At 39.0% G+C, this 15,265-nt stretch overlaps 1 protein-coding gene across 1 annotated transcript in view; it reads left to right on the forward strand.

Moving 5' to 3' along the window:
* The window catches only part of CELF2 (CUGBP Elav-like family member 2), a gene marked incomplete at its 5' end in the record, with an annotated part of 370,631 nt that overhangs the window by 312,850 nt on the left and 42,516 nt on the right, over positions 1-15,265 (forward strand). The window contains 3 exon segments of the mRNA XM_021384356.1: positions 998-1,077; positions 5,892-6,050; positions 7,484-7,547. Of these exon segments, the coding sequence (XP_021240031.1) occupies positions 998-1,077; positions 5,892-6,050; positions 7,484-7,547 (303 nt within the window).

Below are 15,265 nucleotides of genomic sequence, written 5' to 3' on the forward strand. Positions count from 1 at the left end.
TCTGCATTAATTTCACAGTCTTTTTCTTTAAGATGCCCAAGGGTGCATGAAGAATAAAATGTAAATCTCAGAAGGCAGTGTTTTTATTAGTCAAAAGGGCAGTGAGTCATGCACTAAGAAAGCTGACCTGTACCATGCCCAGTATAGGTATGACTGACAATAGTAAAAGAGTGGAAAAATAGCACAGGCATTCACCTACTGGCTTTTCATTATGATTTAAAAAGCTATAGAGGGAGAAAAGTGATTTTTCAGTTTTTCATGCACACAGCTTTTGAATTGTTCAAGCTCTTGGTAGCTTTCATAGATCAAAGAATTATACTTGTACCTAGGACTCTGAGAAGCAAAAATCATAAAGATTTTTATTCTTAATATGTTATTTTCTTAAATGTTGAGATTCCACCTATGTTACTGAATTTTGTCTGAGTCTTTTCGCAGTTAGTTGCAGCGTATACAGCTGAGTTTTTCTCATCCTTATTTGTACGGTTGTTCTTGGTGCATCACGGATACATGTAAGTGACAATACGGACTCCTTTAAATTCTCAGCTCAGCTGCCAGTGATGCCAGTTGTTTATTCATTATCCAGTATTTACCTATACAAAAGCCATAGCAAGCAACTATTAGTGCATGGCCTGAATGGACTAAACTACGCAATCCAAACTCTGCATAAAAGAGCCTTAAGTTTGTCAAACCCTGTGGCTAAAGAACAAAACCAAACAAAAACAAAAAAACAAACAACAACAAAAAAAACCTAAATTAAAGAAAGAAGACCTTTTCTCCTCACCCATCCCCAACTAATTTTTTTTTCTTTCATATATGGTCAGATTAGCAAGTCAGCACTGTCGATAAATAAACTAGAGAAGTTGTTTATTTTTATGTACTACTGAGAACAGTGTCGTCTTGTGGCCGTTCTCGTAGACTGTGTTGGTTTAACAAGCGTCCAACCCTTTTGTCTTGTTGTTTTTTGTCTTTCCTGCTCCCTGTCCCCTTGTTCCCACAGGCTGTGCGTTTGTCACATTTTCTACAAGGGCAATGGCACAGAATGCAATCAAAGCCATGCACCAGTCTCAGACCATGGAGGTACAGTACTGTATCATTTGCCCTTTCTTTGTTTTCTTTGTGCAAATGATTGCGAATGGTAAAGCCATGCTCTCCTGGACCAGATCAGACACATGACAATCACAGATTTAAACTTTTTGCCAACTCACTCTACCTCTCCTTGTCAAACATGTTTTTCTTAATGGCCTGGAAGCACACTATCAAGTTGCAGTGTCCAAACACGGCTCTGTATCCTGTTTACAGCGGTATTCACAGAAAATAAAATTGCTGTGAATGCCACTCTTCACTCATCCTCAAGAGTGTATCTAATGAGTAAATTACTTTTAATATTAACACCTCCCCCCCCCCCAAAAAAAAAATCTTCATTTCCTTTAAATAGATTTTTAAGTGTTCTCGTTTGTGCTGCTCTGAGAAAAAGCTCAAGAGATTTAATGTGGCCACGCTGAGTTGGTAGTGCTTGTGTTTTCCTGCAAACGGAATCTCTTTTTAAGCTAATATAATTTCTCCTTCTTCATATAGCCAATAAAAATGCTAATGATGACAGAGCATATTGAAGCTTCCTACAGAGCACCGCCATGCCTGGCCCCGCTCAAGCAAGGGGCTCAATCTCCTCCCACATTGCCTCTATGGCCTCATATTTTATAACAATGAGCAACACGAAACTTGAAACCCGATCACTTAACGTGAATCTAGCAGCAGGCTAACGATCCGGTCATTGGAGTGGTGATCAAGTGCCGCGGCTTGTCTGGCAATCTCAAACTTTTGTCAGTCTGTGATTTTTGTCATGGTCTTTCAGAATTTTGCACAAAAAACCGCACAAGTATTAAGTCTTTACTTACTCTGGATCTTCTAGCTTATCACTGGAGAGTGCATGTTATACTGTATTATGTATACTGTATCTTCGTGTAGTGATGATTTTTCTCAGAGGTGGCATTGATGTTATGTGCACTTGTTTCTTTTTATTTATTTTTACACCAGGACCTTTCAATTTCTCTCAGTGATTTTTCTTTGCAATGCTCTAGTCTCCCAAAGCATGCGGGGTGCTAAACAATCATTATTGCGTCATGTCGTTAGCTGCTTTGTGTAACGAGCCAGGGGGGGAAGAGCAGGGGTGGGAGGGTGGAGAGAGGACGAGAAGGCAAAGGAAAAAGAAGACAGTGCATGAAAATGTCACTAACTGTTTCCTGTTTACTACAAGTAATGATACTGGCATTGCAAAGCTATTGTCTTTCCAAACATCACGTTTGAATTTGGTTGAGCTTATTTTATAATTGATGTGTTTTTCTTTTCAGTGCAATGCATTTTTAGACCCTAAGTATGCAGTTTTAGATGAGAATCTTCCAAAGAGACAAGAATATTTGAAATTATCTTTACTAGAAAGCCGATGCTATACAATATATGCAGTCTGACAGTATATTGTGAAAAAACTGCCACTTTGAGTCTTTGAAATAATACTCATAGTAATTTGTCTGCCATGCACTGCTCCATTAATTCAGATCTATATATTTTGCTGGGTTTGATTCCAAGTAAAAATGTTTATTGGTAATATTGTGTTTTACCTATATTTTTTCCATGTGCTTTAATGTATTTTTCTGTCTAGCAAGATGAATTTTACACAGCTCTACCACAGAAGATGATAACATAAAAGACATAATACATCCCAGACAAATGCATCCATTCTTCTGTTAAATGCAGTACTCCAAGTGAGGCTGCATTTTGTTATAATACTCCTGCTTACTTCAGTTTTATAGAATAATTAGTCTTTGATCTCAGTATCTTTAGAGTTATTATCAATGAGAACCCCAAACTGTCAAGGCAAGGGAATTCTAAGTATTTTGAACTTTGAGCATCTGGGTCTCTGTGCCAGTTGAGCTTAGGCTGGGAGTCCCTTCTTGGAGAGAAGCAGTACACCCTCCAGCTCCAGAGGTGATGGACTGAACAGAGTCTGTACACTGCCTTGCTAACAGAAAGAAAAATATGAAGGCAGCACCATCTGTCAGGAGTAAAATTGCTCTAGATGGGGTGCAGATGCCAACCCATGGAATGAGAAAGGGAGGTGCACCTTGTGTGTGTGATGGGACTTTCAAGATAGAAAATGGAAAAGCATAAAGCAGAAGTCACCCTTTAAGCAAAACAATTTTGTTTGCTTTTGCCAGTGCTCTTCTAGTAAAAAGTTAACGTATGTTACCTAGCGTTAAATCTTGCCTGTCAGCCTGAAACAGTGGTCCTTGGGCATGTTTGTTTCACATTGAATGCAAAAAAAAGATGGGCTTTGGGGAGACTGTGTATTACACTATCACATCTCAACTCAATTACTGCAGATTTATTTTCTGATTTCATTATTTTTGGTTCCTTGTCACACATCACTGACCAAGATGTATTTTCAAAGAGGGTAAAGAAAGAACAGTGGGGATGTTAATGTCCAGATGAATATATCTCTTAAAATAATGAGTTCTTGTACTACTTTTTGCATCTGACCTTCTGACCTGGTTAAATCAACTGATCTTAAATACATAACTGCTGCTCTGAGTTTCTATTCTTCTATCTCATTTCTGTGGGTTTTGTTTGTTTGTTTAAGGCATTTAAATGCAGCACCAGTAGAAGACACTAATTTGTTATCATGGAGTAAATTTGATGCAACAATAACAACCCTTTTCTCATATAGAGCCACTTGCTACATATAATTTCAGTCTTCAGAATGTTTGCTCTCTTGAAAATGATGAAGTGATGAAATATAGAGCAGACAGTGAAAAAATGAATTATAGATTCATAAATTGCAGAGATATTGTTTTTATACAATTTACTGACATTTAAGCATTCATAAATATGTCAGCTGTAGTGTTGAGTGCTGAGCTGCTGAACTGAGAACTGAAATAGCCATAAAATATTTCTTCCTTTAAAATTCAGTTTTGTTTCTTTGGAAGTAGATTTGATTCTCCTGTACATCTAGGTAGCAGTCAGTTAGTTCTGGTTTTGATTAGCCCAATGCTACCAAAGCTCATATTAAATACGGTACCGCTTGCTTTTTTATTAGTTGAAGCAGAAAATTTTCTTTCCCACCCCCAGCTCTTTTTCTTTCTTTTTTTTTATTAAAGGACCTTGTTTTTAATACTAGTATAAAAATCACTGAAGAGAGGTAATTTTGTAACAAGCTGACTCTTTCATAATCTTTATTTGATTGCTGAAGTGGTACATATCTCCTTTTTTTCTCACTGAAACACTGAAAGACGGTTTTACAATGAAACACACAGGGAAGGAATTGGAGGTGGAATAATAAAACACAAGCGATGATTTTCTAAGATAATTCTAAAGGAACAGTATTGATGAGAGAACTTCATACAAGAGATATTATTATTGTGGTTTATTTCATCATTTTGTCTGTTGATTTTGAATGTTCTTAGCATTTGTCTCGGTGTGAGGTTCTTCAGAGAAAAGGTACTCAACTGTTCTCTGTAGATTAAAGAGGACATAAACTTTTCTGAAGATGTTCACAGTGTTGTGAGAGCAGCCATGGGAAGAGTTAGGCTAAGTATAACCCCCCTCCTCATCCCACACTGTACACGTTGGCTAAAATGCTGCTTTCTTGGACTTGAGTCATCTTTCACTCCTGCCATTATGTTCAGATTGAAGTTAGACACGAAATTAGTATAATAAAGCATGGCGGGTGGAGGGAAGTTATTCATTGGTTCCTGTCGCTGGAAAACAGTAAGGAATAGATTGGCAGCTTCTGTGACTCACAAAATGCCTGAATTAATGTGAAGAACTGAATCACTGCAGTACATAATTTGTTCTCTTGATTTGAAAAAACGAAGTCTTCAAAGGTTAAAGTATGAAAACATTTGATAGTGGGGATAAAAAATAGGGTGAGAGCGTCAGGGACATCTTTCACATTCACATGTCTCATTCCCTCAGCAATTTTGCCCAGGAATACCCAACCTGAGGTCCAAGGGAAATATTTAGGTCCCTCAGCAGCCCACCCAGTCCACAGCTTCTCACAGGTCCTTCAGATGGATGAGGAGTAGGCTGCAGAGCAGATCTCAAGTTCTTTCCTACAGCCTGTTTCCTAAGGTGTCTTGCAGCCTTCCCATATCACGTAACAAGAGGCTCACTGAAGCAATAGGAAAATAGAATAAAACCTAAAAGAGTGGTGTCAATCAGGAATGGGCTGCTTCCACCAGAAATAGTCACTTTTGATCTGCATCCTGGATTTGTTCACACCTCAAGGGTGCTTGATACAAAGTGTGCCCAGGAGAAGGCTGCAGGTGGGTGAGTTGTCCTCGTAGCATCACCCTTGGTGTTCACTCGAGGTCCTTGATATGGAAGGAACCTATGACCCGTTGCTGATGGGTGCTCGCAGTCCTATTTATTTAGGGTAGACAAGCCAGCTGCACTGAGCACGGGGAGCCCTGTGGCAGGACTGTGTTGGCTGTGTGGTCACTGGCAGCAGGGAGGTTGGACACCTCTCCCTTTGGCGATGCCTTGAAAACAGACTGCAGACAAAGCAACATGTCCATCTCATCAGCTGTGAAGCTTAATTAAAGAGGACTGGTACACTTGCTGTCTCTGGCAGCAGTTTTGATAGCTGGAAGGAAAAGAGAGCCTGAGGAAAGGTGCTTTATAAAAAGAAATAGGGAATCAATAATTTCTCTAAAGCCTCTTTTCCTGAGAAGCTGAAAATCTTCGTCCTCGTGGTCCTCCACATGCCAATCACAAGGAGAGGGCAAGCGACCAGGTCCTGCCATTGCCAACGGCCCTAGGGGACATGGCTGAGCTCATGGTGCAGGGTTGGCTCAGTGTGATTTAACACTTCTGTTTCCCAATCTGTCTAACCACAGGGCTGCTCTTCGCCAATCGTGGTGAAGTTTGCTGATACCCAAAAGGACAAAGAGCAGCGGCGTTTGCAGCAGCAGTTGGCACAGCAGATGCAACAGCTGAATACTGCCACTTGGGGAAACCTCACGGGTCTTGGAGGACTCACACCACAATATTTAGCTGTAAGTTCACTTCAGAGGCGGTGCACCTATAGCATGCTGTATTTATTTTAGACCCATGAAAATTAGCAATAGTAAACTTCCTTCAGTAAAATGCTGAATTCTCCAGGACATATAGCATGTCCTCTTCTACATAAAAAAAAAAAAAAAACTGTGCATGTTTATTGCATGATTTAAAAATACATAACAAAGAATAAAATTTGAATAAATATTTCAGTGCGTCACTGCTGTCCAAGGCAAGCATTTAAAGTTTACTCATGCTGCAAAATAAAATTTTACTCCATTAGTTTTATTGTTCTTTTGAACATTACATTCTGTTATTCGTTGCGGGAATAAAATTTAAGTTATTCCTTAGGGGAAGACAGATAGGCATCTGAACACAACACTGTACAGTCCGTATCTGTATGGTGCAGCTTCTAAACTAGGATGTTGTGGTTCAGTGCTCTAATTTTACATATTTTCATCTGGAAATTACTTTTACTTTAATGCATGGTCCCATCAATGCTAAACACGCGTGATTCATACTATCTTTTACAGAAGGGAAGGTGGCAGAGGAAAGCAATTTGTCTCTCATAAATTTAAAATGATATTTTCTTTGATCTGTATGTAAGACGAAAAACAAGTGCTAGCTGCTGCCCCTGATGGAGAAATCTGAAATACGCAGCTGTGTGTCTTAGGTCCTCGACTGCCAAGTCTCCCTTGCAGCATGGCTGGAAGGGATTTTCTGCTTTTTATGGCTCTGGAGCTGAGTGTACAGGTTGGACAGCTCTTTGATAATTTGGGGAGCTCCTGATGATTCTGAGCTAGACAAGTAGATGCGTCCATATCTGTACTGTATACACATAAGCACATAATTTGTATGCATACAATGTGTTGGTATAGTGATATAATGATAAACAGCAATTTACCTGGCAATTAAAAATATATATTAGTATTGAGGTAGGCTAATTAATACTGAGGTGGGCTAAATTACTGTGTACAAATACCAGTCTAATGAGTATCTGTGTGCTTGATTCATATAGATAATAAAGAAAAAACTGAATTCAAGAGGGTGGTGGAGAATGGACCGTGATTGACAGAGATGAGTTATAGTAACTACTAGACTACAGAGGGTTGTAATTAGTCACGCTATGTTGGTTTAAATAGATTTAACACCTGGTTGTTAAAAAGAATAAATTGATTAATTGTTTTAAAGCAGTGATGTTATTGAGTTTCCCTTGTGCCTCTGTGTTTCTTAATAGAGATTAGACATTAATATGGATTTACAGCATTGACTCTAGGGATGTTCATTCCAACAATAGACAGAAGCTAGAGACTACATAAATGTAAAGGAAAGCATAAATACTCCAAATGTGAAATGATCGCTCATTTTAGTTTTATCTTCATTTGTTTCACTAATGCCAGATAGATTGCTGTTTTGTGTTGTTAATTTGCAGCTTCTGCAGCAAGCAACTTCCTCCAGTAACTTGGGTGCCTTCAGCGGCATTCAGCAAATGGCCGGTAAGTTAAAAAGCATTTCATTTTGTTCCAGCTATGTTTTGTATTCTTTAGCTATCAAATTCTGCATCTCTAATAATCACATTGTCGGGCGGGGGTTGTTGTGTATTAAACGTGGCAGATGTACTGGCAGGGGACAGCTCACGGTTCAACGTCAATAGAAACACTTTCTCCCCTCTTTCAGAAGCTGAAATTAAACCCAGTGCTCCCAGGTTGAGCAAACAGTTTGTCTTGCATTAGTCACCTGCCATTTGTCCAAAGTAACCAATTGTAAATTGCAGGAGAGCTCTTGGTCCCTGCAGCTGTATCCTGCCCTATGAAAAGTGTCAGTAAAGCAACAGCAGGATTACATTCTAATTTCCAGTGAGATTTCTGTGTCCTGAAAAATCAAATTAATGGCAGTCCTCAAACATTTTAATAATAGGTGGTGAGTAAAAATGTTCTGACCTTTTTAATGAAACCCAAGATTACAGGCCTACCTTCAGTACGGATTTTCAGGCTCCTTTTATAATCATGGAAAATTAACTGGGTGCCTTTTTGACTTTGGAACCCTAGTTGACAAAATTACACAACAGAAGCTTTTATGTAAAAGTATAATCTTTAGTCTGGGGGAAAAAAAAGAAAGAGAGAAAGAAATAAAAGGGGGAAAAAAATCAAAGTGTGAGCATATTTGAAAGCCAGCTCGTTGGAGGGTTTCTTAGTAATGAGCTGTGTGCCAGTAGTAACTGATGTGTAGTGATTAGCAAAAGGTCGCTCCCACTGTGTGACCTACCATGCTGATACCCTAACTTAACATGATGCTGGAGCAGGCAGCATGTGCAGTAAATCAGAGCACAGATGCACATTATGCCCGCCGTGAGAAACTGTTAAAAAGCTTTTTTTTCTTGTTAGAAGGAGAAAAAAAAAAAGGGAAGCACAAAACCCCCAAATTGCTGCATTAGTTTATTTTAATCATGAACCCACTGAATCAGTGGCATGCAACATTGTGCTTGCTTCATCGTCACAAAACAAAGACTGAAACATTCACAAGTCTTTCTGAACATCATTTTCTCACTCTTCTTCTAATCCTGGTCTTTCGCTTCTTCTGGTTCGGCTTTGAATGAATCCTGAAATACTTTAACAAGGACAGATATACCACACAGCATTGCTATACCCCACAGGTATTCTTTGCTCAATCGTTACATTATGCCATTATTGCAGTGACATCAGAGACTAATGCGAACCTGCTGTCTGACAATATAAATTGGCCTACAGATGACAATATCTCTGAATTATTCTCTCTTCCTCAGACCTGCTGGCAGTGCTTGCTGGTTCTATTATGTTACACTTGCAATCTAGCATTTTTTTTCATCTAAAAATGTATCTTAATATGATAAACAGAACAGAGCAATTCAGTAACAGTTTTATACTTGGCAGTTTTGGAAGTGGCTTTGAGCTCAGAGATTGTGTTTAATGTTTTCATATTTGGTTAAGTCTGCGAAATGAAAGAATTGAGACACTGAAGAAAAATAATGCGATATCTATTGCATTATGTGCACCTTAGAAGTTTTCTGTTGCCTTTTTCTCCCAGTTAGCGTAGGTTCAGCTTTGTCTCGAACAACTGTGTCGAAACTACAAATTTTAGTCAAGTAACTTGAGGATGAGCTCTCAGTCCAAGATTTATTCTCTGAAAATCATATGGTCTTGAGGCTAATAAAGAAATTATAGCAGCACATCCCTTTTGCTTGAGGAATGTACCTTCTCGACTAAAGATTAGATTGCTGATGTGCTCACATATGGGATGATTTAATGACTGACTGCCTCTCCTGGAAAACAAATAATTTTAACTTTATATTCATTATAAAAACTGCTCTAAACATGTAACTCTTAAACCTTACTGTTGAAGATCAAATTAGTGATATTAAATTTCTCTCCAAGCTATAGCTCTACAAAGAAGCACAAAAGACTAAATGTTATTTCATTGTTAGGACCAAGAGTTCATGTCCTCTCCTTGGAAATCAAAAATTATCCAGGACTTTATCTTCAGTACTATGTTATGCTGTGCACTCAGTACTAAAGACTTGCACATCGTGTTTTATAGAAGGAATAGGAAATGCTCCTGTGTCTCCAGCAAGGTCTCGCCTGCTGAAGCTATTCTTGAACGTTTGTTCTCACAGCTCACAAAGCAGCATAAAGGCCCGGAGTTTTTTAACTTAAGCTATATGCATTTGTTTTACCAAAAATGAATCCAATATTTATTTTTCACATTGTGTATGGCTTGCTTATTAATAGAATATTTCAAGTTGAAGACTAAAGTCTACACGCGACTGAGTAAGATGCTAAGAAGATAGGTTATTGATGCTTGCATGTTCTTTGAGCTAAAAAATGTGCTTACAGTCAAATATTTATACTGGTTCTTGTGCTGAATTTAATGGGGAGGGTTAGGCATTCCTCAGGATAAGTAAAGACAGAATCTGCATGCTTGAGTAGTTCTGCATGCCAGAATTTATTCAAGCACGTGCAGTGCGTTTGAGGGGTCAGACTTTTGTCTTTGAAGTCAGTGAGTATGCTTACCACTGAATTCAGACACTAAAACTTTGATCAAAAGCCACAGAAGCCGTGGAATTCTCACTCTTACTTATGTGTCAGGGCTCTAGTGCCTCTTGAGTGCGTAAGTCCCAATGAAGTCACAGTTTGCTAAATTAGGATGCTTAATGTAGCTGCCCCCTCATCCAAAATTAAGGACCTCCAGATCTGCAAGTATTAACTAGTACTGCTAAAGCTCATGTCTTCTCCGAGCGGCACGGAAGGTACACAGCACACACTCTGCTGTACATGTAAAGAAATATTTCCTCGGCAATAGTATTTCTTAAATAAAAGCAATTTTCTTTGCAAGCAGAGCCTCAGAGTAGTTAAGTTATTTTTTATGTTTTTATAGTTTTTATCTTTGGATTTTTTGGAAGGGATGTTTGCATAGGCATTTTCATTTGAAGAGAACTGGAGCTTGTTTAAAAGACAGGGATCTAATCCAAAGAAAAATGAGGATTTGTCTCAAGAACTCCCTAGCATACAAACATTAAACACACAAAGCATCAGCTCCAAAAGTGAATCCTGTTCTTGCTGTAGCAACCCACTGGCACTACTCTATGTTCAGTGTTTCCTTTGTCCTGTGTTCAGAAATTATTTGTGATGTCCAAGTAAATCATGATACTGGCCTCACTAAAATTGGTGATATTTAAATTTCAGAGACAAAAAGCAGCAGTTTGCCACTTGGCTTTCCAAGCCTTCAGGTTCCACACTCAATTCCCCAGCTTAGATGTTCTCATTTTTATTGAAAAATGAGATTTTCATGAAATCATTTTATTTCAGGAGCCAAACCAAAGAAAATAGTGTAATATGTCAAGACTGGTAGAAAAAAAAAAAGGTTGGGGGAGCTGGCAGTGTTGCCGTGTTGCCTTGACTATTATAATAATCCCCCGGTCCTGATTACAGGAGCTAACCCTACCTTGCCAAACTCTGCTTTATCGCTCTTAGTAAAACATGTAAGCACATACCATCACTGAGTATATGTTTTATAGTGAGCACTTCCTTGCTTTTCTTCCCTCCTCCAGTATCTGCTAATGCTAATTTAAAGGCGGTGTTTTCCCTCACATGCCTCACAATCTTCAGTGTCTAGCCTGTGCTTTGTCTTTGGGGAAGGCTAATAACGTGGATGAATTACATTATATGATTTGATTGTCTTATTTTAGAAAGACAGTGCAAGCTGCATTAAGCACTAGCAAGCTTTCAAGAACAAAAAAAAGATTCCTCTTTCAAATATATACAAATTGCATGGAAGGCTTAGTTCAAAGGTGATGGATGTTGCTTGAATGTTTGTATTGAATTTGGCTGGCACTGGATCGGATCCAAAAGCCAACAGATTTTTTAAGCAAACCTGCCTGTTTAAGAAGAACCTGGGAAGTACTATACGGACAGTGTAAACACAAAGGTTTTTACATTCTACTGGATTACTGTAGAAAATTCAAATGCCCCGAATTATATTATCTATGAAGATTTTCTATCATCCTTTAATGCTTTGGCTGGAATAAATATTTTCTCATGCAGAAATATTTCGATGTATGTGACCATTTAGAACACATAAATATGTACAGTGCTCATTAAAAACACAAAGGAATTCTTTAATTTCAGTAGACAGCCAGTGTATTTTGCTTTCTGAAGTCATGCAGGAGAAGAATCCATGCTTTTGGCTTTTCAGACCCCTAAATCCTCTACAGCTGGGGCTTTTGATATTTTTTCAATGCAAGTTCTTTTTTTTCAAGTACTTTCCAAACTCTCACAGTTTGGTTGTATTTTGGGATGAACTTCTGGCCCATTCTGAGCCCTTTTCAATTCATTTCACCCTTCTTCTGCTACCCAAGCCAGATTTCCTCCTGTTGCAGAGTCTGTAGGAGCAGATGGGTGAGAGAAACTCCATGAGATTCTGCTTTCTGAATATTTTCCTCTAATTGTTGTATTGGCTCGGTCGATCTGGAGGGACCAGTTGGAAGCCAAGGGCCATCTGCACAAAAGCTCTATACTTTTGCATTGGCCCAAGGATCCTTTATATCCTCTGACTCGTTGGTGGCTTCATTCCAGCAGAGCCATACTGAAGGAGGACTTCTCCTGCTATGACCTCTTTAGGGATATCATATTAAAAGTAAAGGTCATCGAGAAGCTCTTTCCAGCTCAAGGGAGATAGCTGTTTCTTAAAGATAACTACCAGTTTTGAAAATGTTGACCTCAGGGACTGAAAGCATTGAGCTTTTGTATCACTAATTCCATTGAAAGTCCTTAATTTAACCCATACAATTTGCATTTTTTTGAAGATAAGAAATTAAACAATTTGATTTAGCATTCTTGGAGAACCAGAGTTTGAAGCAAGTGAGGCTGTTGCCAATCCACATGTAGCTTCTGCTCATGGGAGAGGGAGAAACACCTTGAGAGGAAAACCAAGGCTCTGCAGCTTATGAGATGTGCTTATTCAGATAGTGAAAGTGTGTGATGTGGAGTTTGGCCAAGTCTGGATACGAGATCTGTAGCTCTGGCTGGGCTTTCAACAAACAACAGAAGGAGGGAGAGAGGCTTTTGATTCCCTTGGCCTCTCTGAGGTTGGAAGTCATTTCATTGACCTGCAGCAGCTTGGAAGTTGGGCATCCATACTGCCTACAGTGTCAATGAAGAGGAGTCATTCCTAGGCAGCAAGTCATCCTACCAAGGGCTCGGGTTAGTCTTACCTACTTTAATTTGATGAATTTTAGGACCAGTCATCCACACTCTCTCCCTTGACTGTAACAAAAGCCTGGGTGAGTAACTCTAATTCTCATAAAGATATTTAAGATGGATCTCTCCAACTAAGACTGGGAAATTTTCAATTGAGAAAAGCACACTGCTTGCCAGGAACGTGTTAAGAGATTGTATAATGTGGAAATTGACTGAAATCCTGCGCCAATCAACTGATGGTTCTAACTTTCAGTCGCATATTCTTAAATAACATGATTACCAGGGCAGAATCCAATGTGGACTTAAAAGTTGTTTTAAGGGCTTTCCTAAGTCAAACAGTAAGACTTAAGCACTTCTGAGATAAGCAGCTTTTCTGAAGGTAGGCACAGAGTATATATGGTTTAATGGAGGTAACAGTCTCCTGTCCCTTTTAATTCTTTAAATATTGCTGGAGTAACATTGCAATTTCAGACTCAGCCTAAAAAGACTTTCCCTCAGTTTCTAACATACGCATCCAGAATGGCTGGTATCAGTGCCAGCAAATGGATGCTTTTTTGGCCCAGAAATGATGTATTTTACCTTAATCCGCAATTTTTAAGCTGCATTCAGGACATAACTCAGGAGGAATAAATACTAATAATTGGGATGGATAAAATTTCCAAAGAAAAGAAAGGCAACCACAGAGGTCAAGCTATTGGAAATTGCTTATGAGCGATTCAGATTCAACGCTGATGATCACCACTGATTTTGAAATTCTCTGTGCATATCTTCTCACTAAAATGTGGTCAGTGCCTTCCTTTATCAGCATTTGTTCAGCAAGCAAATTCAGATGTTTCCTAATGTGATTTTATTATGTTATTTGGAAACCCAGATCTGAAGAGATCTTGGAAGACTTCAGGCATGGTTTGTGATTCTGTTGCCTTCTCTACAAACACCCAATAATTTCAAATTTACAGTTATCACAGGAGAAAAGCTGTGGTGGCTGAAATGAGGCAAATTGCTTCATTGTATGAAAGTTTGTGTCGGAGGCAACACGAGAAGTTGTAGAATGTAAATCTCGTGCTCTCAAATTTCCCCGTGTTTTCACAGAACTGCATCTGTGACTGTGCAGCACTACAAAAATTTCCTGCGAATGTGCTAATAGGCCTTATGAGAATGTTCTATCACCATCCATCTGTCACTTTTTAACAGGCCTGATTGGCAAGCACTTGTAACAACTGACATCTGTTCTTGCTTATTGATATGTAGATTTATGGTAATTGCTGTGAACAATAAGACACAAAATTACCTAAGGTGAACATTAAATTAAATTTTCATGCCCCTATCCTTATAAATAATTTTTTAAAAAATCTTAAGTTTCAAGCAAGGCATACTGTGCATCTGTTTTGTACATAATTTAATTGTTTTTTTAATCTGCCAAATAGCAAAATGAAAGTTGGATTTCCTTGCAATCTTGAATATTTGCCAAGCTAATAGCACATTGGTAAATACATGTTATTAAAAATGGAATCAAACTGTATTGTGATTCTGTTTTTTTTAATCATTTCACTTTAATTCCCAACATCGTCTCTATCATGAAGATCAAGAGTTATTCCTTGCCCAGAAATGCTTTTTCCCTACAGGGGGACTTTCATTTTTCATGTGTAACTCTGCCTATGAGGCTGCTCTTCAGCGTTAAGCAATTTGCATTTCTTCAGAGAGAGGTGCATTTGCTGAGTGAGCAGCACTTTCAAATGAGACCGAGCTACTCATTTTCGGTCCAGCTCCGCTGTGGGATTTGGGACTGTTTTGAAAAAGTTGTAGGATGTGAAATGTGTGAAGACAGTGTGAGAAAGAGGAGAGAATGAGGGAGCAGATTAGTCCCACAGAACTATACCTTGGCTGAAGTTCAATTGAACCAAAATCCCCATTTGCAAGGAGAGTATACTTTCTGGATTTGGGACTTGAGAGCATTTGGTTTCCTTTCTCCAAGTTTGTCCTAGCAAGTGGGATATTGACGCACTTGACAAGTTGATGGGCAAAGCCAATGAAGGGAGAGCAGAGATGATAAACTGCCTAGGGAACATAAAATTGCGATGACAAGACTTATTTTTTTTGAAAGCTGGAGCAAAATGGACCCTAAAGAGGGTGTATATTGAATGATGAACTGGTTGACACAAGCAGCTGTAGGGCATGCTGGATGACAGCAAGTGCTCCAAGCACCTGCTGGCAGCCACACTGGGGCATTCGGTGCAGTGGGGCTCTTTGGGCTCCTTTTCTGATGTGTGTGACAACAGCAGGCAGGTTGGTTGTTTTTTTTTCCAGAGGCGCTGTAGCTGACACCCCATAACATCTGCAGAGCTGGTTTGTGGCCAGTGTCTTTTAGTCACCTCCATGCTCAAACAGACTGGGTGGGGAGACAACTCCGTCACTGCCTCGCTCTTGTTTGTTAATCTCCTTTTGGCATAAAAATTCTTTCTTCGAGTTGACGGATCCCTCTTGTC

This window comes from Numida meleagris, chromosome 1 (assembly GCF_002078875.1).
Source record: "Numida meleagris isolate 19003 breed g44 Domestic line chromosome 1, NumMel1.0, whole genome shotgun sequence".
NCBI classification, from domain to species: Eukaryota; Metazoa; Chordata; class Aves; order Galliformes; family Numididae; genus Numida; species Numida meleagris.